General features: G+C 26.0%; 1 protein-coding gene across 1 annotated transcript in view; it reads right to left on the bottom strand.

Moving 5' to 3' along the window:
- Positions 1-392: 392 nt before the first annotated feature.
- Positions 393-23,142, bottom strand: part of LOC129974832 (dolichyl-diphosphooligosaccharide--protein glycosyltransferase subunit 2-like) — a 28,423-nt gene continuing 5,673 nt past the window's right edge. Inside the window, exons 6-18 of the mRNA XM_056087599.1 lie at positions 22,540-22,654; positions 20,578-20,667; positions 19,755-19,862; positions 19,470-19,666; positions 15,384-15,501; positions 15,210-15,301; positions 12,856-13,060; positions 11,785-11,889; positions 9,771-9,851; positions 5,324-5,419; positions 4,988-5,063; positions 2,884-3,022; positions 393-560 (exon numbers count right to left, since the gene is read on the bottom strand). Coding sequence (XP_055943574.1) covers positions 2,889-3,022; positions 4,988-5,063; positions 5,324-5,419; positions 9,771-9,851; positions 11,785-11,889; positions 12,856-13,060; positions 15,210-15,301; positions 15,384-15,501; positions 19,470-19,666; positions 19,755-19,862; positions 20,578-20,667; positions 22,540-22,654 — 1,417 coding nt within the window. The 3' untranslated portion in view covers positions 393-560; positions 2,884-2,888. The remainder of the gene's footprint in view (positions 561-2,883; positions 3,023-4,987; positions 5,064-5,323; positions 5,420-9,770; positions 9,852-11,784; positions 11,890-12,855; positions 13,061-15,209; positions 15,302-15,383; positions 15,502-19,469; positions 19,667-19,754; positions 19,863-20,577; positions 20,668-22,539; positions 22,655-23,142) is intronic.

Below are 23,142 nucleotides of genomic sequence, written 5' to 3'. Positions count from 1 at the left end.
GCAATTGCAGCCAATGCTAACTTGATTAATTTAGTTTTTTTTTTATCTTCAATATTAAAGGATTTATAGCGAAATGAATTTTCATCCACCCCGTTGAGATAGATGGCCCATCTATGAACTCACCCGAGGTTTTTAAATTTCTTAGAACATACTCCAAGTTGATTAGAATCCAAACAAAATTTCTCTAGTTATTTTGTTAATAATATAACGGGGAAAATCGTTGTACACACTTTTGAATTGAGGGAGGATTGGGTTCCAGGCGCCATGATCAGTGAAGAATCGAAGAAATTTTTTTGAAGTCTTGTTTTGTCATTGCAATATGTAGTGGTCCTATAGGAATTTACATAATTTATTTCCCTAAAATGCAAAAATAAATTAAGAAACAAAGAACCTTTGTATAAAAAAACACATTTATTTTGATCCTTCTTTTTACAGACCACTTATTATAAGTATTGTACTGAGTCCACAAATTTTGACATCTGAAATGTATCAAAACACTGCTTTGCAGCAACAACCGAGTCTCTTCAGATGAATAGATGTCAAAAAGTGTGAAGGAATGACTGAAAAAAAAAAAAAAAAAATTACATAAAATAGATATTTATTTTTTTATATAGTATGCCAAAAATAATTTCATATAATACATTACACATTTTAAAAAAAATCTAAGTATCAAACTATTACTCCAGGTTAAATATAAAGTAAATGAATAAAAGATAATTTTACCATTGCAGGTAACGAAGCTCTTTTAATACATAATAATCTTCAGATGGCATATTTTCGGAACAAAAATTTTTCAGCTATAAATATCAGATGAACAGTACAAGCTTGCCTTCTAACATAAAATAATGTTCATTTTCTTAGAAATTTAACTGATTTTCTTGACAAATTCAACAACAGGAATCTTATGCGAAACAACAGATTTTTATATTTTATGAAATAGGTATTACAATCTTATAATTAATTTAAATATCTTAACATTATTTGAATCTACGCTATGTATAACAGAAAAATTATAATTTAAATGTATGAATGTCTTATAATATTTTTTTTTTACTTAAATAATTAAAGTAATTAAAATTGCAATGAAATTCATCACAGTACTTTTAAACAAAGCAAAAATAAAATATTATCAACAACAAAAAGATACTTAACCCTCAGGTTTCAAAAATGTATATTTCATAATTCATGTTGATGACTTGCAGCTAGCTCTGTAATTAATATTCTGGTAAACATTTTTCTAAATATGGCTCTTTTCGAGAAAAAAAAAAAAAAAAAAAAAAATCTGCTTTTGGTTCAGCCCCCCACCCAACTACACTTTATTTTTTCTTAATGTATAACATTTTCTGTTTTGGAAATGTGTAGCTACAAACTGTAATTTTCTTTAGAACACATCTTTCATGGATTACCCATTATTTTTATATTGAAAGATAATTTCTAGTAATGGCTTTATTTTTGATTATGAATTTAAAATTATGATAATTTGATATATAAATCAAGATCAAGGCACTACTTCAACACTGTTTTATACACAGTATTAGGCTTCATATATAATTTGAATCTATGATTGGGTCACTGTAGATTGCTGGCCACAGCAATTTTACAACAGAATAAAATAATAATAATAATTAAAAAAAAAAAAAGGCAGATAGAAAACGTTATTAGGAATATCAGTAAACTAAGAATTTACATATGACTTATATTACAGACATTTTTAATAATAATCACATTAAAATTAAACAAAAACAATATTCCAAGCTAAAAAATGAAGTTCTATGGTTTTCTTTCATTTCATCAAAATTGCACAGACAATAGAAGTTCTTCTCATTCAGGTACGAATCTGGATTGCTGGATTACACTAACTTAGACTAGATGAAGACCATACACAATTTAAGTTTACTGTAGAATACCTATATAATAATAATAAAAAAACCCATCTAGGACAAATAGCAAAACTGCACTCTTTCTCGCATACTGTCTTTTTATGTTATTTTGAAATGCCACCTTATTTTTTGCTGAACCCTTTTTTTTTTTTTTTTTATCAAGATTGAAAGTGCAATTAAACCTAAATAATAAATAAAATATTTTGTAATCGATATGATTTTAACTTTATAAATAACTTCTCAGTCATCATTATTTATGGATAATTCTTTAATATAAATTGAATCAAAAAAATGTTTGGGAAAACAAATTTTATAAAATCGGTTTGAAAGTTTTACGCACAAAGATAATTTTCTCGATTCTAATCTTAATAATTTAAATAAAACTCAAATAAAAAAAGCAACCAGTTATTAGTGTGGTGCATGTAATACATTAGAGAGATACAACAAATAAAAACAACTTATATTTATATCATAATTGAAAAAATATGTAATAAAACATGTACAAATATTTTAATTCATTGAAAATAAATATATACACAAATAATAATAATAAATTTTATCCATAGGCAATGGGAACTCTAAAGATTGAAATAAATCCTTAGTTAACACATATAAAATCGTTCAAATGTCTTGGTAATTAAGTTAATATCTGTAATAATGTGCAGATTTTTTTCATGCATATGTCTTGTGCCTGGGGCATATGCCTTGCTTGTCCCACCCTAGATATTCCACTGATCGGGGGAGTAAATTTGTAAAAACGTTTTTGTATGTAAAAACAGGTACATGATGAATTCTGAATCATTTCTGAATTTTCCAACTCAAGAATTAGTTGTGATATAACAGAGAGATCAATCATACCTGATTTGCTAATTATATTAATAACATAACTGTATAATGCACAAATTAAATAAAATACTTAAGATTTCCCTGAGGCATGGTAATACTATTTTCCAAACATGAATAAAAACTCATGCCTCAAAGGATAATACAAAGTGAATATTACCTTTTTTATTTTTCTGCAGCTAATTTACTGAGCAATCGATGACCTGATAAATAAGTAAGAAGACCCAATCCTAGAAGGTATTTCAAAGTGCTAAACATGTCCAGTTGCAACCAGAAGCAAACGAAGAGTGCAAAAATAGCTGAAATGGATGAGGAATATTATAAGTTAAGACACTAGAGTGCTGAAAAATATTTCTAAATATATTAGGTTGTTCAGGAAACAATTTCATATATTTATTCACTGTAAAAAAAAATGAAAGATGACTTTCTTAGAGTGAACAAAAATTTTATTAAATTATGTAATTTTATTATTACATATTCTAGTCCAAAACCTTTTGCCACCTTTCTGGCAGTAGCATGATTCCATGCTCATAAAACTTTTGTTTTATTTGCTGGCAAAAATTGACTAAGGTGATTTTTGACTTCCTCTTCTGAAGTAAAGGTTTTAGTGTCAAAAAAAAAAAAAAAAATTGTAGAGACCAGAACAAATAGATCTGGAGAATATGGTGGATGTAGCAGTATATCCCACCTAAGCTGTAAAAACTTAAGGCGAGTTACAAAATTCGTATGAATTCTTGCCTTATCTTGGTGGAGAACTACACCTTTTCTATTGATCAATTCTGGCCATTTCTATTTAATAGATTCATTCAATTTGTTCAGCTGATGGTAATATATTTCATAATTGACTGTTGTGTTGTCCAGCAGGAACTCAAAAAGATTCCTTTGAAATCCCTTCTAACAGATAGAATCACGTTTTTGAAGTGCTTTGAGCCGATTCATTTTCCGTACTCAATGATCTCTTACACTTAATATCATAGTAGGCAACCCATTTCTTGTTCTCAGAGATGCTCTTCATAAATGGATAATTTTTTTGACTTTGAGAAGCAAATAACAGATGTCAACGTGACAGCACAAATATCCTTCCCTGAGGAAACCACATTTAGAGCTTTGAGATTAAACCTAAGAGTTTCAAATAATTATGAACAGTTAAATTCCATAAATTTAATCTCTCAGTAATTTCAAGAGATGAAGAGAGTTTCTCAAGAGAAGTTTCACCAGTTTGCATAAATTAATGCCTTTTTTATGTCTTCATCAGTTTCAACTGGCCTTCCAGAACATGGTGCATCTTCAACATCAAAATTTTCCAAATTAGTTTTGGTACTATACATTGGAAAAAATTTTCTTGCTTAAAAAGCATTTTTATCTTTTTGATAGTATAAAAGCAAAATATACAAAAAATGCTGCTTTTTACTTTTCATAATTGAAAAGGCATCAACAAAAAACTCCTGAATAGAATCTAAAGAACTTTTTCATAAGCAAGCCTTGCTATATCAGTTATCAAAATATATAATGGTTATACAGCTTAAATGTGAAGTTGGCTGTGGAGAAAATACTTTCTCTATAGGGAAAAAACAAAATTACAAACAATCTAACAAGACATCACAGAAGCAATGAAAATTTTAATATTTTTAAAGAGCCTATATTGCTAACAAAGAAATATTCTATTTTTTAAAAGCATTATATGAAATTCATTATCCTTTTCTTCATAGATGGCTCATATGTTGTACTGTTAAAACAGAATTTTACCTCCATAAAGAAACAAATGGTGAAATTTTAATTAATTTTACAGATAAAAATATTTCTAACATATCTTCATGTCAGATGATCCGATTTATTGTAAATGAGAGAGCAGGTCCCCAAGTGCTATAAAAAAAGGATCGAGTTCTATCTCCAAATTATTATTAATACTAATAATGATAATAAAAGAGGGTTGTAATTTTTTATTTTTCTACAAGAATTCATGTTTTAAAACATATTTCAAAATTTATACCAATCATAAGTTTAAGGTAAATTAATTCTAATTTCAAATTCATTTTAATAAAATTTCAAAGGCTACCAAAAATTGCTTTAACCATAGTAGCACATTTAATCTAAGCAAATAAAAAACAATAGTAAAATGTCATTGATAACAATATTTATAAATTATTTGTAATTTAATATTTTTTGTTTAATCACGAGAAGAAAGTGCAATGAATTATTAGCATGGTTTTTTTAAATAGTTTTATAGTGTTTATTAAAATACACTTGTACATCATAATACTTACATGCAAGTCCTAAATGGAAACCTGCAGCGTATATTGAACATGGGAAATTGGACAGGTTGGCTCCTAATTTGATCCACTAAGATAAACAGTAATTATTAGGCATATTTTATGAAAAAATTGATCTTAAAAAGTATTATATTAATTTATTTAAATGATGTAATATCTTATTAAAATTTTATAATTTCTAAAGAAATCTTTTAATGAATATAATTGCCAATTTCAGTTATACTTTTTAACACTTTGATCCTTTTTACCAAAATCTTAATACATCATAAAGATTATTTTAAATTTTAATATAATGTAAATTTCTATAATAGATAAAATGAATTAACTTACCAAAATGAATAACAATAATAAAGGTGCAGCACATAAGACAGAAAATGTGTTAGAAACAACTGATGGTGGTCTTTTTTCTTTTTCTCTAAACATATGCTAAAAAATAAAATACAATACATTAAGAAAAATAATTATAAAAGATAATACAAAATTTAAATGTAATAACTGTCACTTAGTGTGAGTATAGTATTATTTTAGACCTTAAAAATCTTAACATTAACCAATTGATAAAAGGTTAAATCACCTATCTCAGGTCTACCTTATTTTAATTAATGACTAAATTATACTTAACTATTTTTTTTTTTTTTGCACTCATTTTAACTTTCAAAATTTTGCCAAACAATGTTGCATGTTGTATTTTCAAATATGAAGTGCCCCACTGTGTTATTCATTGGACGGTTTACTTAACAGATTCAACATACTTATAATATCAGTATAACAGATCAACATACTTATAAGATTTGTCTTTAGCAACCTTTACTTAACCTTTGTCTTTATCAAACATAGCATGACAAATTTCCAGATCTGTTTGGCAAACAGATTCGCCAACAGATATCCATTCTTCCTTCAATCTTGAGTGGATATAAATCAGGGTGCATAGTGAGAAATTGTTGCAAAAATTAAGTACTTTTAAGCATCTTAGCCAATAAAGTAAGTACTTTTGTACATGTTTGCATATGTAAACCTGCGTATTTTCTAAGCATAGGTTGTTTTCTATTTTATAATAATGCAGTTTTTATTAAAAATTAAAACAAAAAAAATTTAATGTTTGTTCCTTAAATTTTAATATTTATTTCTGTATTTGCATAACATTAGTTTTATTGTAAAACTAATGTCTTTTTGGTTTCAACAAAAACAAAAAAACAATCATAAAAATGAAAAAGCTATTAATACCAAAAAATTAAGTGTCCTTTTATAAAATTAATAAATCAAGATCTGAGATCTTTTTCAATATTTTTTTAAATAACAAACTTCCAACTTTTTTAGATGGATACATCATATTTGAAAATGTCGTCATTGTTGTAGAAGCATAGCTATGATCAGTTTGTTATTGATTATGATGATCAGTTGTTAATGAAGTGTAAATTTTTTCTGCACTAACTCAGTACATTTAGAAAACTTATACAACTAACTAAGCATTCCAGAATGGTTACAACCATAAGACTGAATTGCCACAAAATTGATGATAGATCAATACCATGTTCTAAATAAGTATTTTAAATATTTTTTTAATAGAAAAGAATAGCAGTGTTTAGAAATGGTCAGGCTATAAAAAAATGATTTACTCCTAAATTTAATTTCTAACTTCTGAAATTTAGTAAAGGCTTTAAAAAAAAATATATATATATTCATATTCACTTATATTTTTGAATATTTGCATTAAAAAAAGATTGAAGAAACTATGTCAGTTTAGCAAAGAAAAAAAAGTTATTTGAAAAAAAAAAAAAAAAAAAGAAAGAAATGCTTTTTCTTTTCTTTTTGCTAAAAAAGAAGTATAAAGCACAACATCTTCAAATTAAAAATTTTTCAAATGATTTGCTTAAAATTTTGCAGCTAAAGATCTATATTATCTAGTTTCTGATCTAAAAAATAGACTATTTTTATCCATTCTTTAAAACATTGGAATTCAATTTATAAATAAGATTAATTTTTTTTTTCACATTGTGAAGCAATAAAACAATCACAAAATATTTTACTAGATTACTTGCATTCTAGTTCAGGAACTGTGGAACATAGAACAATTCTCATAATAATTTGAACAAATACATACTGGATTTTAATTTATGAAGATTTTTGTATGAAAATTCTATCAAAGATTAGAATTTGAGAAAATAGCATTAAAATGTATGTAAATGCAAGTATAAAAATCAGTGTAACTTCCCAAAAAATGGACTTGGAAACCAAATTCTCATGGTTTTACAAAGAAACTTGTTCAAACATTAAGAATAGTAAATTTAAAAAAAATCATAATTTTAGAAAAAAATCAACTTTTTAACATAATCACTCACTTTAACATCCTAAAAATTTAATAAAAACTTGCTTTTTATCTTATATATATAAACAAAATTTACTTTAGCTTTAAAAAAAATATGATTATATGTTTTGTGAAGAAATGAATATAATTTAACTTCTAATTTCCTTACATAACAGAAACAAATTCGTAAAGTTAAAAAAGAGTTAGCTCTGTAGTTAGAAGCAAAATGAAAATAAAAATAGAAGCATTTCCTAAAAGCATTTTTTGAAGCCAGGATGAGACACTATATCCGATTGCTTTGAAACTGAACAAAATTCATGAAATTAAGACTTTTATTCAATAAACTGTTTTAAAAATTTTAAAGTTTAAATAAATAAATAAATTTTTTAAAAAAAGAAGCCTTTTTTCTTCTTTATCATGACGTTAACAGCGATAAAATAATGTGACTCAATGATTCAAAGATGCGCTGATATTTTTTAAAATTTTATTATAATAATATATTATAATGCTACAAATTGTGTCCAAAACTAATTTTTCAAAAATTACTAAAACTAAAGGGAAAGAAATTGATTCATTCAAACAAAATTTGATATAACTGGAAAAACTATTTTTTTAATCTTTAAAATGGTGTAAAAATAATTTTGGTGTGATGATGCTTTAATGCTATAGCTATAAAACATTAAAATTCTATTTTTTAAATTAAATTTACAACTAAAATTCTGAAATATTTGTATTTTCTGAAATCTATTCAAACATTATGGAGTGTCAACAAGCATGGCACAGTAAGTATTTCTTACTGCCCCTTCTGGATAACTATTTCAGTATTTCAATAAATGGCAATGCACATAAAATTCTATTTTTTAAATTAAATTTACAACTAAAATTCTGAAATATTCGTATTTTCTGAAATATATTTGAACATTATGGAGTGTCAACAAGTATGGCACAGTAAGTATTTCTTAAAAGCATAGAAGTATTTCTTCTTGTCCCTTCCGGATAACTATTTCCGTATTTCAATAAATGGCAATGTACATTGTTGAAGGAGAAGAGAGTGGGAATAAAGTCTCATGAGCTTATCTTAATATGTGCTTGAATCTCTGGATCGCTTGTCCAAACTCTTCCCTTTTCTTGATTTTCTTTCTTGATAAATCTAATAAACAAGCTTTCGACCTATCAGATTCAGCGTGTGAGGAAACAAAAAGCTGTATTTGCATTTTTCAAGAAAATTGAGCAATTTTTTAGGAGCTTTTTTAAAAATTAAGCACTTTTAAGGCACTTATAAATGATTTTCAAATTTAAGCACTTTTTATGTTACTACGCACCCTGTAAATAGAAACTTTTCACCAAATGTTTCACCAAAGCTCCATGGGTGAAACAGTTTTTGACCTTGCCAACTAGCCATATGCAATTCTAGGAGCTTGTTAAGCGATGCATCACTTTCTGTAGAGTTGTTTTTGAGCCAAATCATTTGCCCTAATTTTTTCTTAGTCATTGGAATTCTACAATTCTAGCCCACATTTCATGCTGCTAATACACCTTTAAAACAAAAACTACTTCTTGATTTTAAGTATGAAAATTCTATCAAAGATTAGAATTTGAGAAAACAGCATTAAAACGTATAAAAAATATATAGCATTAAATAATAAAAATATAGCATATAAAGAATAGCATTAAAACATATAAAAGAGTGTATTGTCAGGCAAAAATTTAAAATTGATGTATTCCAATGAAATATTCAAAATGTGATTGATGCAGCTATTTATCAGAAGCAGATTTTTGTGATTTAGTTGGATGTCCACTTCAACAGTCAGTTATTGAATACGATGGATATCATCCAAGAAAACTTGTTGTTAGTGAAGTAAACACTACACATAGATAACTGGAATTTTTTAAAAAAAAAAAAGGATGATTCTTTGAAACTTGAGAGAGAGAGAGAGAGAGAGAGAGAGAGAGAGTTTATGGCTGTTCAATAAATTTTGAACGTGACTAAGCAGTGTTATCTGGCCATTTAAACCAACTAAAAATTATTATAATCCAGATGAAAGAATGAAATCCATCCATGCCTGCTGAATGAATTACTTCTTAAGTGGAGATATTGACAGATTCTCACTCTAAGTGAGGCGACAATGGGTAAAATTACTATATCTCTATATATATTAATGAATGGAGTAAGAAATTCTATGAATCTTAAATATTGTTGGTTGAAAATGAAAGATTGATCAATTCTCTATTTCAATTCTCATTACATGATATAACATTAACACTAAATGAATATTTTTAAATATATTTAAACATTTGGTTTAGAACTAGATTCTTTATAATATAAAGTGAATAATGACAATCACATTAAGTAGAGTTCACTATATTTATAAGTCCCTATATATATATATATATATATATATAAATTTTTAAAAAAAGTCAAAATTAGGTTTAAACAAAATTTTTAAATAATTATATTAGATTTTAACTTACTTTAATTTCTGGCTTTGGTTCAAATGGGCTTTCATAAGCAGGAGCTGGACCAGTAGGTGTAAAGGTAAATTTAACTTCTCCCTGAAAACACAAGAAAACAAATTAAGAAAACTGCTCTTCTCTAGGAAAAACTTATTTTTAAAACACATTTATATTCTCCACATCAAAAGAAAATTTTATTGAATTTCAATAGCACAGAGGCCCAGTATTCAACAACAAACACCAAAGTTACAAGTCTGAATACAAGTGAAATAAGATTTTCCAAAGATATTGGAAAATCTTGCATACAAAATTAAGCAGACTTTAATGGCATAAGTTTATTATTTGAATATATATAGATACAGAGAATATTCAAGGTTCTTTATAAACTGCTCCATTGTTTTTAATAATAAGCCTACTTTCTTCCATATCTTTACTTTCTTTATACATCTACATGTGTAACAAAACTCCTGTCTTTTATAACAATATTCACAAAATAAGCAACATAAGTGGATTAATTACAAAAGCAAAAAATACATGCATATTTTTATTTCCAAACATTACTTTAGATTTATTATTTGATTTAAAGCCACATTTCCTTTCTTTTTATTTTGTCATATACAAGATGTAGAGAATGTACCATTATCATCAAAAAATTCGATTTCGAGATTTCGACGAATTTCTATATTTTAGACCTCTATGAGTAAAAAAACTTTTGGAAAATGTCTGCCTGTCAGTGACAAAGAAAACTAAAAAACGCTTTGAATTAAACAGATGAAATTTAGTATCTGGTCTTTACACCAAATTTCTATCAAAGTTCGAGAAAAATCTATTTAGAGGAAATCTGTTTGGTTGATTGAATATACATAAACACAATAATTACAAAATGAAGAGAACTAGATGAATAAATTTAGCTATACATATTTAACATCTATTGTGTAGACATGTGTTAAAGTTTGTGCCAAATCCAACAAGGAGCTTTACATCTTTTGGTATGTACTTTCAGAAGCATGTAAATGTGATAACTGAAAAACTCAGTGAACTTATATATATATCAAATTTTGATATATGATTTTGTGAGTAGAATTGTAGTTCTGAGTTAAATTTTGGTTTCAATTGGGTTGAGAAAAATGTGTCAAAAACACAAATTCATCTTTATTAGAAAGATTATGCAAGAAAATTTTTGGGGAACTACTCACACTGAATTTTTTTTTTTGATATTGTATAAAACATTGCTATTTATATATTATTTCCAAGCATCTTTTTTAGTAAAATGCAATGCTTAATTCACAGACCATTTCTTAATAAATACTTAAAAACAAAAAGAAATCTTAGTAGCATGGAATCAAGAAACATAACTTTTCATATTAAAAAAATAATTTAATTCAGATAACTTAGTATTTATCTACACAAAAAAATTGTTCAGGTAGGCAAAAATTTTAAAAACCATTTCAAGTTCTAGCATGTTAAAATTATTACTAATATAGTACACAGTATCAGTTTTGTTACATCTTTCAAAAGCCAATATTATTGCATGAGAGTTAAGCAATTAATGTTATTCATTAATGTCCATCTAACATACACAGAGAATAATAGGTTTTTATAGACAAAAATAGTGTACCTAATCCAGAACCTTAAATGCATTATTTTTCAAAAAGAAAAAGTCACCCTAATTACAATAATTACTTATATTAAATAGCATAATCATCCATACTAAAAAAGCAGTATAAATTTTTTATTGTATTTCAAATTTATTATTGCATTTTATTTTTTCCCATTGTATTTAAAATTTTACAGTTTTAATCAATACCTGGTGATATATCCATTTATATTTCTTTAATATTTAAATGATTTTTTTTCCTCACAAATATCTTAATCATTTGAAGGTTACGCAAGTTTTTTTCTTTTCTTTTGGTAAACACTAATAACATAGAATTGATTGCACCTAAATGGAAAAAGTGCCAATCTAATCAGACAACAAATATTGCATTGTTACAAACATGAGTAATAACATTTAATAAATATATATAATTACCAATTTCCACATAAATGGATTCTTCAAAACATGATCTCCAATAATCAAATTCATATCATACACACCAGAAGCAAACTGGAAGTCTTTTTCTTTTAATTTAACATCCTATGAAAGAACAAATAATTAGAATTCAAAAATATAAAATTAAGGTGATCGATCAATGAACAATATAGCATTTCTATTTTTCTTTAAGTACTAATAAAAAAATGAACAAAATTAATTTTAAAAAATAGAAATCCTTTTATAATTGTAAAAAATATACGCAATAAGTTTATTATTTATAAATAAACTACATCACTTTGAAATCAAACTTCTACAAAACTCCATAAATTTGCATCATGTCCAAAGCTTTAAATCATTCTTATGACAGTATTATTTATAGTATGTTAAGAGCCAAACTGTTCCTTAAAAAGACAAGACTGACTAAAATTTGTTGAAATCATAAAAATAAATTTTATAATGAATATTTTGATACAAGAACACATTTTATAGTTTACATGAAAGATCTGTGACAATACTTTATTTTTTATTTATATCAATGAGCAACAATTATAAATGCACTGATATATAAATTAAACTCCTCTTTTCCATTAAGTCCTTCATGGTTAAAATAATGGTACATTTACAAGTAACAATAGTTCATTATAGAGTGACTAATTATTTTTCCATACAACACTTAAGAGCAAATGCACAACTTCCGATTTTTTTTTTTTTTTTTGAGAAGACAATCATATTTATCACTAAAGAAAAAATATATCATGCAGATCTCAACAGACAAAATAATACATTTCAACAAATAGGAAACGATTTCCTGTGCTTTATTTTGACACTATAATGGGAATAATTTTGGTCTGGAATACATTTTATACTTAATATATGTACTTACAATATGTATATAATATTTTTGTCACCAAAAATAATTGTAATAATATAGATATTTGGTCATAATATATATTTATGTTCCTTTTAAGAGGGAAAGAGAGACAGAAAAAATTTTAAAAGTTAAGTTATAGTTTCAGGAGAAAGTAGACAGATTACGTTTTTTTTCACATTTTTTACAGACAAACTTACTAAATCAAATTTGTAACCACCACTTGAAGATTCTGGTTCTGCAAGGAATACTACTTCTTGTTTTGTCTTCTGATTAACAAACATCACAAATGCCTGATGAGCAATCATTGGTGATTTTGCATTTTTGTCTTTTAAAGAAAATTTCAAAGATATTTTTTGGTGAACATCCACATCAAGGTTTACATTTTCGTTTGGATATGCAATGCTATATGCACAGAAAAGAGGATAAGAAAAAGAAGACATTAAAATTTTTAAAAACAAAACAAATGCATTATACACTTTAATATATTAACAAACTAGCAGTTTTGAATTTTATCAGCCTTCTATAGGTTTATATCTTTGTTAGAACATAAATTAAAATTGCATTTGATGCTTACTGATAGAAAGGTTGCATTCATATCGATTGAAATTATGATTAAAAGAAAATGTATAACATTTTTTCCCTCACATTTTTTTGGGTAAATCTAAGATTTTCAAATTATTTCTATTTTTAAATTCCAATATCATACTAGGCTTACACTTTTAATCCACTACAATTGCATAATTTGTCTTATTCAATTTAATAAATTATTTTTTAATGAAAAATATAAAAAAAAAACCCTCAAAAATTAGTACAAAAAATTAGTCATAAAACCCAATTTTGTAGCAAGTTAAAAACAAAATAAATTTTTAAAAAGTCTACTTTTTTGTCAATTAATAATTGCACACTTTAATTTCTTTTTGTTAGATTTATTACTACTAAAATCTATTTGATTAAATCAATGGTAACATTATGGCTAATTACACAGAATATAAGCATGGGGAGAGTCCCTTTTTTCATTTAAGAATGACATGTATATACTCTCTCTCTCTTTTAATTTTCAGTATAAATAGTTAGTTTACTTGAATATAAAACTAAATTTTAAGTGTTGTTAAAATTCTTTTAAAAATTAAATGACAAACAGCAAAAAATATCAAAACCAGTAATAAGAATTTATCTTAATTTTCCAAAATTAAATTCTTAACTATACAAACTCAAATTCTTAACTTTACAAATCAAGTTAGAAATGGCCATAACATTTTTCTCTCTCAATATAACAGTGTTTTGAAATACTGATTCAAAAGAATAAAAAATTATATTATCTTAACACAGAATAATCTTTCGCATCTAAATAGAAGACAAAATATTGTGATTATTGAAATTGTGAAAATGCAGATTTATGACTGAATAAAATTTAACTTTCCAGTTTCGTAATAGTTCTCTGAAAAACTAAACTCAATATACATATTCTTTTAAGTGGATTTTGTTCATATCTTTTTCTCTTTAATTAAATCAGGTAACCATAAAAAATGCCTTTAAATTCGACTTATTATGTTCCAAGAGATATAAAGATTTTATAAATTTTGCACTAAAGTCTGTCAAGTGCAAATTTCTTCCAGCATTTCTTTAAAGAAAGTGAAATGCTAATCACATAAAACTGTTACATTTCTTATAGAAGATTAAAATTTCATATGAGATATAAGCAGATGTCCAAATTTAATAATTTAAAATAAGAGTCGCAAGTTAAAAATTTCATAAGTTAAAAGATAAATCAGTAATTAAAGTTAATCAAAAATTTGTCCAAGATCAAAAATAAAACTTATTTTAAAAAATTCTAAAAATCAATGCCACATATTTCATCAATTGAAAGCAGTTAAAGGTTTATATATTTCTCTTATATTCTCTTCTATTATATATATATATATATATATATATATATATATATATATATATATATATATATATATATATATATATAATACTTTTCAAATCCTGTCAGCTCTTTAATATGTAACATTTTATGTGAAGCAGAATGCAGTTTGAAGACAGTGAAGGGACTTTTTATCTTTTTAATCCATTGGGAAAGCATAATTATTTACAAGCAGAGACGCGGACATTGTGCGTCCGCCACAGTGCGGAATAAAGCAGAAGTGGGGAAGAAGGGCCGAAATAAATTATCCCTCGCCTTATATAACCTTAGATTTGGATAGGGAAAATATTTCTTCATAGTGCTAATGTATTAATAAGATTCTGATAGGGAATTCTGATGCATGTCAATCACATGTAAGGGAAACACAGGGATCTTTTAAGAAAGAATGTGCTTACTGGACATTTTTTACCCCTTCACGCCAAGCGTGTGAAAGTATTGGCGTTTCGTCAATTCAGCAATTTTATAAAGCTTCTGTTGAATTAATTAAGTAGAGAAAGTGGAATTGGATCACGAAATGAGAGAATATTTTAGAATAAAGTTACTATGCGCTAAATTAAGATAAAATCTTGGAAATTAATTACATTTAAATTAAAAGTTTAAAATATCATTACATATATATATTACCTGGTGGATTTTGCTGAAGATACTTGATCAGTAAAAGCTGTTGCAATTTCTACTGCTTCAACAGTCACCTCAGTCATAACCTTCACGCTAATCTAAAATAAAAATAAATTAATGAAGGCCTTTATCATGTACCTAATATGAATAAAGGAAAAGAAACAAAAGAATTCTGCTTACTTGTGCTCCAGTATTTCCAATCAATTTAGGATCTGCTTTATTTGGAACAGCATTTATTGAAACAGTATAAAATCCTCGTAGAGGCTTGATATCCATAAAGTTCAAAGTGTACAATATGCTGGAAAAATCAAAATAAAATGTACTAACTATTATTAAATCTTCAGATCACTGCAAAATGAATACTGCAGAAAACTTTTCTCCCAAAATTAAATAAATTATGCATTTCTCAATTTTTATGAGAAGTAATACTGAAATCTCAACAGAAAGTTGTCACACCATTATAAAAATACTGAAAATTATTGTAAAACAAATATCTGACACAATTTAAAACAATCTCATTAGCAGAGAGAAAAAAAAAAAAAAAAAAAAACTAAACTAAACTTTTTGGTTTTTTTGCAGTAGTCTTTTTTATAAAAATTAAATGCAATCAATTAATGAATTCAGATTTATTTTTAGCTTTTATTATTTAAATGTGTCCCTACCAAAAAAAAGGAACATGAAATGTTTGATTCTTTAAATAAAAACTTTGAACAGGTATTATCAAATTTTGTTAAATAATATAATAATATTTAATAAATTCAGTGTTAAATATTTAATACTAAAATAATTCAAAATTCCTCCTCTTCATATCAAAAGACTATTTTAAACAAAACAACACTTTTTGGTAGAATATTTTAATTTTTAAATGATATAACTACAACAAAAAGACATGCTGATATGATTTGTTGGAGTTTATTGATACAAGAGCTATGAAACATACTGTAACTACCAACAAAGTTAAAATTCTAATAAATAAAATTGTTTGACTTAATTAATTAAGCCAGTACTACATAATGCTACAAACACTTTTCCAAGTTGAATGATTCATAATTTATAGCATTATGTGACAAAGCTTCAATATATGTTTCCAATATCAAGCACACTTCACATTGGAAGATGTTCTTCTGGTTGCAAATATTTTACACCAGTTAATAGAAGTTCTGAATATTCAAAGAAAGCCATTTATTTGCATAGACACATGGCCGCACAACACAAGTCATGTTCTAGCTGTTAAGTAACAAATCATTTCATATTTCATTTTGTTCTAAATTTTTTCATTAGTGAGAAGTTTATGAAAATGCACAATATTTGCAATGTTATGTTGAAAATCAGAAAACTATTTGGATTGGTATTAACAAATGCAATTACACGGCAGATCAATTTTAGGCTGCATATTTAGTCACAAAAATGCATGCATGAATATTTTGAAAGATGGAACATTTTTGGAATGTATTTTATTTTACTTTTATATTTTGCAATATCATCTAAGTTTATCTCATTAATGTAGTCTGAATATATATATATTTGGTGAAATAGGAAATTCAATTTTAAAGTACTCTAAAATGCAAACAGGGTTGTGGCTTAAATTTGAAAGAAAAAAAAAAAATCCTTTGTGTTTTTCCTGAGCTACATGAAATACAAGGGGAAATGTGCCAGCAGCACTTATGCATTAGTTATAATGGAATAACAATATTCCATAGTTTCATCGAGTAAAAAAAACAAAGAAATGGAGCAATAATTTAACATTACTTGAAAATAAAATTAATATTTACATGCATAAAAAAATTTCAATATTTATTGCCTAGAATTTAGCAAGACAAAATTTATATAGTAAGGGGGACATATTGATAACCTCTCAAGTTCCTTAATTCGAAGTCCTGCAAAATTTAGGACTAGGTTGAATTAAAACACAAAAAAACATTTTTGCTATCTCGTTACAAACCATTTAATGATTACTTAATATTATATATATATTTGCCAAATCATATATTTGGGCATCAATTTTTTCAGTCATGAGTGTCATCTTTTTCTTTAGCAAAAAATTTCATTTGTAATGCTACTTTGTGCTTGTTGGACTTTTCTTTTTTTCCACCCTAAACAGTTTTCTGTTTTTTCTAAAGCTACATATAATATCTTGTACTTACTAATTCAGCAAACTTTTGGAATCTGAACACCTCCATAAAAGTTTGTGACATTATACACAGCATAATTAAAGGATCCTCTTTCAGATTTTCAATAAGCATATCTTTGTTGATACTAAATCCACTTTCTTGTGTTAGCCCACTGCTAACACAAGAATTATTTTTACAACTTCTCCAAAATCAGAAAATTCTTTGGAGATCAAAATATCAAAACAGAAATCCTCTAAATGATTTTTTAAAAATACTAAATGAATTAAGCTGTTCTTTGTATTGCCTTTTTAGTTTTTTTCAGGAAAATTTCAAATTACAAAAATCCTTGTACATTCTGAAAATGATAGGAAAATCAGTGCTTTGGAATAAAGAAGTTGAAGCAAATGAACCATTAGTTTTTCACATAATAATGCATTGCTTCTTCCATAAATATGGATTTAAACAAGATACAGCTTTTAAAACAGCAAATTTTAGACATGCATTCAGATATTTTTTATAGTATTTCACAAATATAAACATGCTGTTATAAAGATCTTTTTTCATCTTCAATAGTAAGCAAGTAACTTGTAATCTCTATTCTAATATCGACAATTTTTCTGTTTTAGATTTTTAAGATCATCAAGCTATCAGAAATAAGCTGCTTCATGAAAGCATATTAAAAATTTGTTTTTGTTTAGAAATTTGTTAAGATTTCATAGAAAAAAAAAATGGAGTTAATCCATAACAAACGTCATATGACATTTTTGTATGACCTAATGCAAATTGTTTGGCTATTTCATTAAAAGTGAACATATGTGAAAACATTTTCGATAATCTTTGAAGCAGTAAGGGATGAATGACACAGACCCATAAAAATTCAGCTTTAAATTATTGTTCTTGAACAAGAAAGTTCAAAATTGGCTTATTTTCAAATCTGATGTGTTATCTCCTCCTTATTCCTTTTAGTCAATTATTAATGATGGCTTTTTTTGAAATAGAGTGCAATTTTATATGTTTTCCCTTTTTGGTATGACTAATAAGTGCCTGTTTTCCGATATTACTTAAGCATCTTTTTACAAAGCAAGAATATACAGCAAAATGGATTCTGAGGAACTAAGCCATTCTGTAAAGTTAGGAATCATATTTTTATCTTTCCAAACCATATTAAATACAAATTTTGAGCCACTCATTGTTTTAATTTAAAAAAAAAATCTACAATGAAAAAATTAATTTCTCTAACCGTAAACAAACTATTCAATAAACTCATATGCGAGTGACTAAACATCACTGTGATGCTTCTGCAGATTAAATACTACTATTTCTACCAGAAAAATGAATTCTATTCTGTCATTAAGTTATAGCAGAGCCACATATGCTCATTAACTGTAATCCGAAAATCTCGTGGAAAGAAAAAACATCTCTCAAACCCTAATGAGACTGATTATACAGAAAAAAAGGGGAGCAAGAGGAAAAAGAGATCATTTCCTTTTAATACATAGACATGAATGGTGTTCCATTTTTTGAGTTGTGACTATGACCTTCTATTCTTGCAACATTCAAAGATCGGCATTTTTTAGATGGAGGGGGGGGGGAAGACTGAGGAACTTTAAATTTTATGTATTCTCAGTGCCATGAATGATGGCAGTGGGAAAATATTTCCTTGGGTAAAGGGGGAGGGGGAAGCACTTTCAGAATTATCCATGCACTGACGAACAAACTGCAGCCTTTTCCTATCATTTTAAGAGTAAATGTTGAAACTTTGACAATGCCGAAAGTGAAGCACTTGAATATTGCCCAATATCTTGCTAAAAATTGTATAAGTTTAACTGGAGCAGAAGCACATCTCTGCAACTGTAGAATCATTTTACTTAAAAAGTGTGATTTAAATGTTTGAGTGAAGTTTTGGTACATGATACAGAACCAATTTTATGCATTAACAATAAATAAGGTAAAATTTATAGAATAGTGGATAGAAAACAAAATTTGAAATATTAAATTCAAACCAAAACTCAACAGATAGAATTACAACTAGTAAAACTCGGAAATTCATGATTAAAAAATAGAATTGTAACTAAAATGCCGATTTTTTTTTTTTTGTAATTTATTTATTTATGTAGAGACAATATAAGATATGAAAAATGGAAATGAAACATACTTGCTGCCTTTGACAGGTTGAAATGCCTTTTTGCTCATAACAACAGCATCATCACCAAGCCTTTTAGCAGCGTCCACTGTGACGGTTAGAGGGCCAAGTGAAACTCCTAATACATTTGTAATGCGTACTTGAATATTTGGATTTTCATCAGATAAGGCACTATTACTGGCAAGGGTCACGGCAACAGGAATGTGATACTTAAAAAAAAGATACAGGAAATTATAATTGACTTAATTTTATAAAGAATATTTTTGTTATACTGAGTAACAATGATAAGAAAATTACTTTGTTTGTTGTAAATACTCTTAGAACATCAAGAAGTTGAGCAGCTCCTTTAACAGTTTGTACGAATTTTCTGCTCAAGAAATAATTAGCAAACTTAATAGCTTGATCCTGAAAAATTCAATAAAACAAAATTAAGTACAGATAATAAAACATTGAAAAATGCAGATTAAAATGAAATTCCTGAGTTAAATAAATCTATTACAAAGGGGAAAAAAATCAACCTAAACTGATATTTAGAATAAAAAGAAGTAAAATATACAGATATAGCAAAATTAAGAAGAAATTGATAAAAAAGAATGATAGAAAGTCATTTAGAAAAATTAGGTTTATTTCTAACTATGCATTTCTTTTAATAATTAGGTAGCCTGAATGCAAACTCAATGACAAAGCAGTTTTCAAAATTTGAATAGTAAATAATATTTTCATTGGTAAATTATTCATATAATCTTAATTCATTAGTAAAAATTTTCTATATAATTTAACAATTTTTTAAAAAATAAATTTTTATTATAGATCAATGTTTAAAGGTTTATAGGAAAACATAAAATGTTTAGTACAATTGGAGCAATTCAGAGTGTAAATAATTATACTATATATAAATTTTAAACAAACTTAGATCTGAGACACAAATAAACAATTTAAATATTAATCAAACATTTAAATATGGTTCATTAAGTTTTATAATCTTCATCAATCATACTACAAATAACTTATTTAAACTTTCAAAGACTAAAGATGTTTTTCCAAATAAATATAGCCCGATACAAAAAATAACAACATAAAAAAATAAAAAATTGCCAAACAATTACAGAAATCTCCATACCGCAGTCATTGCTGGAGCAGCTTTAACTACGTCAGCAAGTTTATAAACACCAATAATAGTGGTGGCTGTAATACCCAATCCACCTTCAAACTGAAAAAAAAAAGGCACTATTTTTAATAAATAGAAGAAAAAAATAAAGCTACTTCGATATAATTATATTTTTCTTCAATTGCAGTTTTTTAAATTATAAAATGCAAAGAGGATTTTATTACTATCTTGGTAAAAACAATCAAGATCATTACAATGATAGTCATACTAAATTTTTTAAAGCTAAAATGGCCATTAAAATTGCTGAAATTACTAAAGAACTAATCTTTAATAATAAGAAAACAGAAAATGTGTGTGTGTATTGGCATTCTACAGGTTGAATGTTTGGCCTAGAGCTCCCAAACTTGGGATGTATACTTTAGATGGTGGAAATGTAAACATTCATCGATTTAAAAAAAAAATTCATTTGAATTTTAACTAATTAAAAATTAAGCAAAATTTTGACATTTTTCTATAGTAACCTTTAAAAATATAGTAGCTCAAAAATGATTTTTACATCAAAAAGTTAACTTTTAAATGATACCAATTTTTTGTAGAATAATTTCTTTTCAAGTTTTAAAAAGCATTTTAAGTAGATCTTACAATATATCAAGATATAAAAATTCAGCTTACTTCTTCCAAATTGAGTAGCTTTCTATATAGGTATGTTTTCATTTTTTTTTTTTTTTTTTTAAATTTTTTGTTACTTTTACATTTACAGTTTAACTTCAGAACCAAGTAATAGTGAAATATTTTTTAAAGTGCATCCATATTTCCATACTTTTACTCTTTACAGTGATTTATTTAGGAGTAAAAATTACGAAAAATGCATGACACAATGAACATAATGGCGTGAGGCTTCTAATATAGAATGAGTTATTCATCTTTCAAAATTTGAAGCTTAAAAATATTTTGTTGAGGAAGTCAAAATTTAATTGAAAGTTTTTACAATAATTTTCCTAGCAAACCAAATGATCACCAAAAAAAGGCTAGTCACTTACTAGAATGATTAATAACAAACTATTATTATTATTATTACAAAAGGTTTTAAAATTTTTGTTACAACATGCATACCTCACACTCATAAACCTTTATAGATCAGACGCACATCAAAGCACATTCAAATTCTAATTACATTAAAAAAAAGAGAAAATTCCAAAAGCACTTCTAAATCCTTCTTATGAAGATAAATGATTTAAGTGGAATGTTAAAACTTTTTTTAAAAAATAAGAACATTGCTAAAACCATAACAGTCTTGTTTATTTATACAATCCAGTAATTATTATTTTTAGAATTTATTTTATAGGTTTGAATTCTGTAAATTCATGTGTTGGGAAGGGGAAATTTAAATTTTAACCAAGGAGGAAAAAAAAGCAATTTTTTTTTATTATTTTTTGTGGTTAAATATACAAAAATTTTTCATACTTAGCTCCCAATAAGCCAAATGTATTAAACATATTTGAAAAAGATTTCTTATTATCTAAAACAGAAAATAAAGATTTTTTTTCCCCACCAGTAAAATCATTCCCTATTCTAATTTTTTAGGACTTTTTTCAGGTATTTATTGAATTATCAATTAGAGAAAATAATAAAAAATCAATTCTTTTAATGATAACAATCGCATTATAAAAACAATAATGCAAGATCAAGCATTGATTACTGAGTACATTTACTTGTTTACATAAGAAAAATGGGATAATTTAAGTAGAACATGAGAACTAGTTCTATTCTTTCACTACAGAAAACAATGATCATATAATTTAGAAAAGACCCAAAAGAAATATAGTATATCAATTATTGTATTAGTTGAACTCATCACAGTGAATGAAAATTAAAAGTTGGCATACCATCACTCAAATACAATTCCTTTATAAATGAAATTGCTTTATAAAAAAGTTATTTTATTTTTTACGAAAAACAACACAAATTACTAACTTGTAAGTATTTCCCATCCACTTCATCAGCTTGAACAACAGCATCTTCAACTCTTTCAAAAAATGGTTTAAAATCTTTTTGGAGCACGGAAGCAACATTAAAGGCATAGCCAAGGCTTTAAAAAATAATATAACAGATCATTATCTCAGAAGATGAAGATTATAAATATGATATGCAAATATAATTACAAAACAATTCCTAAATAGAGTTAACTAGCAACAAAAATTTTTCTATTTTAACAATTTGCATTGTTTTCACATAGCAACCGTGCTATTTTAAAAAAAAAAAATCACATTGTTAACATAAAATGTATAATTAAAATAATGTATTGTTTAAAAAATTCTGATATCAGTAAAATATTACATTAATTTTATCACCTTTTTCTATGTCGAGGGTTTTCATTTAATAAGAAATAACTAAGAAAAAGAAATTAAATGTATAGATAAATTTAAATATCCAGTTAAATACAAACATTTGTTTTGAATGAGAAATAGAATAGCACTTATTACACTGCAAAAATGGACTCTTTAAAATGAGTTTTTACACTTTTTAAATGGGAAAAATAAGATATTGAAATGCAAACACACACACACAAAAAGATAA

The sequence above is a fragment of the Argiope bruennichi genome, chromosome 7 (assembly GCF_947563725.1).
Source record: "Argiope bruennichi chromosome 7, qqArgBrue1.1, whole genome shotgun sequence".
Taxonomy (NCBI): domain Eukaryota; kingdom Metazoa; phylum Arthropoda; class Arachnida; order Araneae; family Araneidae; genus Argiope; species Argiope bruennichi.
Note: the sequence above shows the minus strand (reverse complement) of the source record. Positions and strands in the feature narration are given on the sequence as shown.